Source organism: Sinocyclocheilus grahami, unplaced genomic scaffold, assembly GCF_001515645.1.
Source record: "Sinocyclocheilus grahami isolate Dianchi unplaced genomic scaffold, SAMN03320097.WGS_v1.1 scaffold140.1, whole genome shotgun sequence".
NCBI lineage: Eukaryota > Metazoa > Chordata > Actinopteri > Cypriniformes > Cyprinidae > Sinocyclocheilus > Sinocyclocheilus grahami.
Window position 1 is genome coordinate 62,487 of NW_015505319.1, and position 7,801 is coordinate 70,287.

General features: G+C 36.8%; 1 protein-coding gene across 2 annotated transcripts in view; it reads left to right on the top strand.

Annotated features, from left to right (window-relative positions):
• Positions 1–6,238, top strand: part of zfand6 (zinc finger, AN1-type domain 6) — a 22,242-nt gene extending 16,004 nt beyond the window's left edge. The window contains exons 5-7 of one of the 2 annotated variants that reach the window (XM_016280403.1): positions 5,290–5,418; positions 5,592–5,687; positions 5,827–6,238. In XM_016280403.1, coding sequence (XP_016135889.1) covers positions 5,290–5,418; positions 5,592–5,687; positions 5,827–5,975 — 374 coding nt within the window. In that variant the 3' untranslated portion in view covers positions 5,976–6,238. The remainder of the gene's footprint in view (positions 1–5,289; positions 5,419–5,591; positions 5,688–5,826) is intronic. The other variant, XM_016280402.1, reaches the window with a different exon arrangement.
• Positions 6,239–7,801: the final 1,563 nt, after the last annotated feature.

A 7,801-nucleotide genomic window follows, 5' to 3' on the forward strand; every position in this document is an offset into this window, starting at 1 on the left:
TTGTGCAACTCTTATTTCAAAAAGGCAAGAACAGGCCCCTTTCTTGAAGTATAAACCTGTTTTAGGACTGAGTGGTATTACGGTACATACGGTAGAAGTGTGTCAGCAGATTCTGCTCTACCATTTATATAACAGTAGATACATTTGTATGGCTATCAGTGGGCAGTTCTACTGTTATGATTATTTTGTGTTAAACTCAAGTATTACATATTTCACAATGTCAAGCTGTTTTTGCACTGATGGCAGACTTAATTTATGAATAGTCTTTTTTTTTTTTCTTCCAAGTTCCATTTTTTTTTTTGTATCTTTGAGGTACTACCATAGTTTTTATTAATATTTTGAATTAGTTATTATTTTTAGATGTTGCTTTTACATTTAAATTTGAGATAGTTTTAGTATTTTTTTTGTTTTTTCCCCCTTATTTTTAAATGCTTGTATAGTTTTTATTTAATTTCAGTTTTGATTATTTTAGTACTTTGTTAAACTAAATAAAAATGAGAAATGTTGCCTTGGTTGTTAGCTGAAATAAAATACATTTTTTATTAATTTTTTTTTTTATGGTTTTAATTTTAACTATAAATAGGCTGGTTCCCATTACATTTACAAAATGTCAATCAACGATTTGCTAATTTGCTATGTGCCACAGAGATCTGCATGTGTGAACAACACCATAAAACAACAATTGCTAAACAGACAACACCGAAACAGGTGAACACATTTCTGCCCACAGATCTAAATGTAATGAGAACAACTGAAAGCAAAGCCATGGGCATCGGCCCATTGGAGTTCACTATGATTTGGGTGATTAAAAACACAGATTAATCTAGAAAATTCCCCCAGCAGGCCTCTAATGCTCATGACACAGCAGAGTGTGAAGGCTCAACTGCAAGAGCAGCTTCAGGTGTTACACACTCAGACTGCACCGAAACAGCAGCAGTAATTCAGATCTGACCGATGAGACTCCGTTTCATGTGACATCTGGAATAAAAATTACAATACGTGATGATGATGCAGTTAAAATAATGAACGTTTCCACGTCTGAACGTGAAACTGGTCAAAACTCCACAATTAACCGTGGTTCTCTCTGTATTTGTTTCTGTCTCAGGTTGACCACTGTAATTCCTTGAGAGACAGATATCAGGAAGGTGCCTTATCCCGCCTGCATCAAGCCTGGACAGCGGAATTGTTAGCACATGGCCTGAAATGCAGGAGATGGGTGCGAAGTCACTTGAAGATGCCATTCACACCTCACAGTAGTACATCACTACACAAATATCTACATGGCTTCCCAGTGTAGCACAGAACTTATTTTTGCAGATTCCAGCCATCTCCCAGACATGAACACAGAACACACACCTCCACTATTACATCATAACCTGATCTAGACTGTCCACGCTGAGCACTACACATCATAGAAGACAACGATGGCTTGGATTCCAAACGTGGAACTCCACTAAAGATCTATTGTCCGTCTTCACACTGACAGAACCACATAGCTTCACACACATAGGATAGTAGAATTAATCCCATGATGACAGTCTAACAAAGACACATGACATTTGCTATTTACAACCTTCTGCCAATTCATGGGAAGCATAATATACATATGCATGGCTACCGTCACAAATCCATGATGTAAAATTCTGAATGCAGAGGCAGATCTGCCATTAAAATTCAACAGATTTAAACTTTCTGAATTGTTATTAGAATAGAGGGCCCGCTGGCTTCCCAACGTATCACTAATTACAGAAACATTATCAAAAATGGTTAGATATGAAGTGCGGGCACTTCTGTCAATCAGCTACAAAATTAGCTTTTTTTTTTTTTGTTATTATGTGGTTTAATGATGCATACCATCTATATAAATATGTAAGTTATACTGACTTTTTGCTACATTTCATTTGAGCCACTCAGACCAAGAATGCTTCAATTCTACTACCATTAAACGCCATCATAGTGGTAGTGAGGAATTGGCTGCTTTAAATGGGACTGCTTTATCATATGAGGAATTAAGAGACACCTGAGACCTAATGTGCCATTCACACTTGCTGACATGAACCTACCTTGTTTTTTCGTTATGTGTTCTTGTTAAATCTCACAACTTTCTTCCCATTTTTAATGATATCGAGTTCATCGTTGTTCAGTCCTTGAGCCATTAAGATGCTGTTTAGGTGTCTCACACAAAGCAGTGTGTATCCAATGAGAAGCCTTCACCTGTTGGAGTCTGCCCAGATATCTGCACAATTGGAAGGTGACAAGATTCGTCAAAAGAGGCAAGAAAGTCCTAGTGAAGGTGCTACTAGAAACAGAAGTTTCTCCTCGATGGAATGGCATGTCGAGCTAAAGGCCTGGATTGATTCGATGGACTATGCACACGGGTTATTCTCAAACAGACAGGTAAAATCCTGAACCCGTTCATCCACCTGCTGGGTTCAAGCTACATGCACCCGTTGAGACTGGTGTCCACAAAGGCCTCTACAACTGCAAATACTACATCACAAGGACCACAAGAAGTGTCTGACAGTGACCCCTTAATGACTTTTCTGGATTTGACCCACGAGGTCAAAGGGGGGTTAACTGTAAGATCTGAAGAACCTCAGACACTTTGATCTTCTGAGATGGAGACCATACAAACACAGTGTATTAACATGCAGACATCTGTTTCCACATCTCACTGAGAGATGATTTCTCACCTACACTTTTCATCCACTTCCTTCCCCTCACTCAGAATGGTCAATAGCATAATATAAGGTCCTACATGAATGCAAGTGATGTTTGGTATCATTTGAATAGTCTCGGGGCGACTGGTACAATGGTCTCAATCTTACAAGAACTAGACTAAAAGGTAATACAGATCCTATGAGTTTAGAGAGATTTTTTTTCGCACTGTAGAGGATGTGCTCTTTCCCAATGTCTTTCATGCAAATTACCATCTGTCCCCAAAAGGGGTAAACTCTCAATATCTAGGACTTGATCGATGCAGATTCCAGTTGTTAGTTCCTGTCTCTATTTGAAGGATGTTTGTCTTGGTCTGAGTACTTAAGGAAAAGTTGCAAGAAGATCAGGGTGCTTCTGTAGTCAGATAAGCCCGTAGTGTGGTGTGTGTGTCTCTGCACTCCATACTATGTATTTTCCTGAAGTCGGGTATGCATCGTTTACTCTGATTTATCTTTGAGAATTTCATGTATTGATTTGATTTGATATCTCTGAATTGACTAATGTAATTGTCATAATACATGTTTACCTGACTGATAATAAATAGTTACATTTGATTTTATTCTGACTTACTCTGAAATTATTTTCTCAAGAAGATTAAGGTGTATGTTTCCGCAAATCTGCGTCCAGGGTTAAGTACATACTAGATCTCAGGTTAGATGGAGCATGGTGCACATCAGGTGGAATGCTAGATTTCTGACTTACTGTTTGACTTCAGTTAAGTTATGCAGTTGCATTAACTATGGGGGGCTAGACAAAATACTATTGGAGCACTAGAAAATATGGTTCGGCATACTTCATAGTTCTAGCTATAATCTCTGGTTATTGTTTGAGCTTTAGGTTGTTACGTAGGGGGCTGAACCGAACCTCTTTAAAGAATGACAAGCATGAGGTGGTCTATTAAATAGAAGTCCTAACCTCTGTCTAAAGATCAGATTGGAGAGTTTGTGATCGTGAGGTCCACTTAAATCAGCCGACGTGAGACACTCTGAGCGACATAGAATCCTAATGAACGAGTAAGTTAAGTACATACTAGATCTCAGGTTAGATGGAGCATGGTGCACATCAGGTGGAATGCTAGATTTCTGACTTACTGTTTGACTTCAGTTAAGTTATGCAGTTGCATTAACTATGGGGGGCTAGACAAAATACTATTGGAGCACTAGAAAATATGGTTCGGCATACTTCATAGTTCTAGCTATAATCTCTGGTTATTGTTTGAGCTTTAGGTTGTTACATAGGTGACTGTAGGGGGCTGAACCGAACCTCTTTAAAGAATGACAAGCATGAGGTGGTCTATTAAATAGAAGTCCTAACCTCTGTCTAAAGATCAGATTGGAGAGTTTGTGATCGTGAGGTCCACTTAAATCAGCCGACGTGAGACACTCTGAGCGACATAGAATCCTAATGAACGAGTAAAATATAAAGTAGAGTTCACTAGAATAATCAAATTAGAAATGGACAAACAACCAATTTGCATTTCAATGTAAATTCGAGGTCATAATAAAATTGAGTCAGATTAGAATTTAATTTAATTAAAATTACTTTGCACACCGAAAATACCGTACAATCAAGAAACCTTCAGCCACCATTGGATACCTTCGTTTAGGCCAGTTGGGTGGACCTTACAGTAGAATTGTGTATTAGATGGAGATTAATGATAAAGGTTATTAAATGACAAATGTTGATTGAAGTCCAAGCACATGTTTAGTCATATCGCATTATTTTTTCTCAATAACAAACTTTGCTCAACTAGCATTAGCTTACAGACAAAAGTAGGTTTTTATTATTTTTTTTAATGTCTATTTATTTATAGAAAATGTTATTTAATGTATGTTTTATTTATTTTTATTTTTTTTTGGGGGGGGAGATTAACACTTGTATTCAGCATGGATATGATAAATTGATAAAGTGATTGTAAAAACTTTTTTTTTTATTGTTACAAAGGATTTTTTATTTTGAATAAATTCTGTTGTATTTAGCTTTTTATTTATTAAACAATCCTGCAAAAAGTTTCACATGTTCTCAAAAATATTAAGCAGCACAAAAATGTTTCCAACATTGATAATGAATCCACATATTAAAATGATTTTTTAAGGATCATGTGACACTGAAGACTGTAGTAATGAAAATTCAGATTTGCATCACATTTATAAATTACATTTTCAAGTATATTAATATAGAAAAACATTATTTTACATTGTTATATTTCACAATATTACTGTTTAGTGTATTTTTGATTAATTAAAACAGCCTTGCTTAGCATAAAGAGACTTGCATTTTTTTTAATTTTAAATCTTACTGATCCCAAACTTTTGAACAAGTCATTTATTCATTTGTTTTATATATCAATTTTATATTTCGCATCTGTCACGCAACCATGTCTATTTTTTCTACTCGGTTGGTTAACAAAAGTGTCAACTTTCCAAAATTCAACAGCCTAGTTAATGAGAAAATATTAAAAACAAAAAAAATTAGTTAGAGCTAGCTAAGCCTTAAAGCGGTTGCTAACCCCGTTTCTTGTGTATGGTGTTAGATTCTTTAGGAAAACTGACTTTGTGTTTGTTTGTACAGAAGTATCGTGCAGTAAACTGGTGAGAAACATCCAGGAGTCCACGGCAGGTAGCTCATCAGCGGAGGAGTGCATAGTTAGAGGAAAGAGGAAGCTGGATGAAACTTGTCAACCCATAGAAAGAGTGTCTGGTGAATATCAGGATCTTTGCATCATTCTTGCCACATTTTCCTCAGAATGTTTAGATCAATACTATATGAGGAAAAGATGCAGGCTCAAATCAGATGCTGACCAAGAACATTTGATATTCAGAATCCCATTGAATGAGGTGTTCTTCATGTTAACACCTGTATTAATCTCTTAGCCTCAGATGTCTCAGAGCAAACCTCAGATGTACCAGAGCAATCTAGACCTAAGAAGAACCGCTGCTTCACTTGCCGCAAGAAAGTCGGGCTCACTGGTATGCAAACACACACACACATATATATATATATCGTATAATGAAACTTTGCATGCAACAGGCTAGATTTTAAGACCCAACAATTTGACTCAAATATTGAGTATATTGAGCTAATTTAGCTTTTGTTTCTGTCTGACAGGCTTTGACTGCCGGTGCGGACACTTTTTTTGCAGCATTCACAGATACTCAGATGTTCACAACTGTAGCTTTAATTACAAGGCTGATGCAGCTGAGAAAATAAGGAAGGAAAACCCGCTTATCGTCGGGGAGAAAATCAGGAAGATTTAAGCTGAAGATTGCAAAGATGTTTTTTTTTTTTTTACTCTTTTCCTTGAAACCTTGAATTGTGCATGCTACAATGAAATGCATACGCAAATTTATTTTGTCTCTTTGTTTCAATTTACCTCTCAAATTTATTTACTCACAAAATACTGTGGTATGTAAACAGACAAATATTTATATAATTAGTCATTTAATTTGCATTAATAAATGGGTTTCAGTTCTCATATGCTGAGGCGACCCGGGATAACGATTGTAAGCAAGAAAATGAAATGATTTACTTAATATAAAAAAGGATAATGTTTTATTATCAATTACTGTATTTGCTGCTTCATCCTTGGTTAAAAAAACTAAGAGGTTTATAAGTCATTTCAAATATACAAATTATGTTTGCGACTGTAGTCTCTGGTTTAACAGGTATTTTGCACTTCATTACAGACTGTGATTTACATTTTTCTTATAGCTCGTTTATTAGAGTGAGTGAAAGTTGCGAGTGGCTTTATTTATGTTTGTGTACCTATTCACTGCATTCATGTTCAATAAAGTTTTACACATCACACTGTAGTAAGCGCTCTAGTGACTCCAAGTTTAGCCAAGTTTACAGTCTCCCTAGTTTGTTTACTTGCATTATACATCTGTGTGTGCTATATTAAAATGTTAAAATTCATCATAAGACTGGCGTTTATGGGCAACACTGCTGCAAAATCTTGCTATTAGTTTTACGCTGCAATGTTTAAACACACCCGTAGCATGCACACACAAAAGCTGAAGTCATCTGCATAATATTTTAGTCTGAATGCTGAACAGTTATACTTTAATTCATTTAAATTATCTTTTACATAATGCATGAATTTGTATGATTTTCGTTTAACCCTGACTTAAAGTGAATATAGAAAAGCATCACCCCCCTTTAAAATAATCACATTTTGTTGCTTTGCACCGTTTTTGTTTTATCCAACTGTATTTACTCAGTGCAACTTATAGCTTCCAAGATATAACACCAGCATGTCAGAAAAAAGCAACAAGAACAGAATCACGGAGTTGAAAAAAGGATCACCCCCTTCCTTGTGTCAGTATTTTTGTTGAACCACCTTTTGATTTAATTAAAGCCTTTAGTCTGTTGGAATTTGTCTCTGCTTGCTTTGCACATCTAGACTTTGCAATATTTGCCCACTCTTCTTTGCAGAACTGTTTAGTTCGGTTCAATTTGATGGTGAGTGTTTGTGGACTGCAGTCTTCAAGTCATTCCTCAGATCTTCAGTGGGGTTTAAGTCTGGGCTCTGACGAGGCCATGCAAGGACATTCACCTTTTTCTCCTTCAACCATGTGTGCTCAGTTTTGTCATGTTGGACCGGTAAACCTTCTTCCCATTGACAACTTTCTGGCAGAGGGCAGCAGATTTTTCTCAAGAATTTGACAGTATTTTGCCCCATGCATTTTTCCTTCTATCCTGACAAGTGCTCCAGTCCCTGCTGCAGAGAAACAGCCCATAACAGGACTTTACCAGCTCCATGTTTTACTGTAAGAATGCTGTTATTTGGATGCTGAGCTGTATTGGATTTCCGCCAGACATATCGTTTGGTGTTGAGGCCAAATAATTGTGTGAAGGTGTGTTTTGGCAAAGCTCAGTCTGACTGCATGTGGCCTTTCTTGAGGAGTGGCTTTTTTCTCGCAACCCTCCCATACAAGCCACATTTGTGGAGAATCTGTGATATTGTTGTCACATGCACACAATGACCACTCTTTGTCATAAATTCCTGCAGCTGCTTCAGAGTTGCTGTTGGCCTCTTGGTCGCCTCTCTGATCAGTTTCCTTCGGCTCTTTCATCCAGTTTG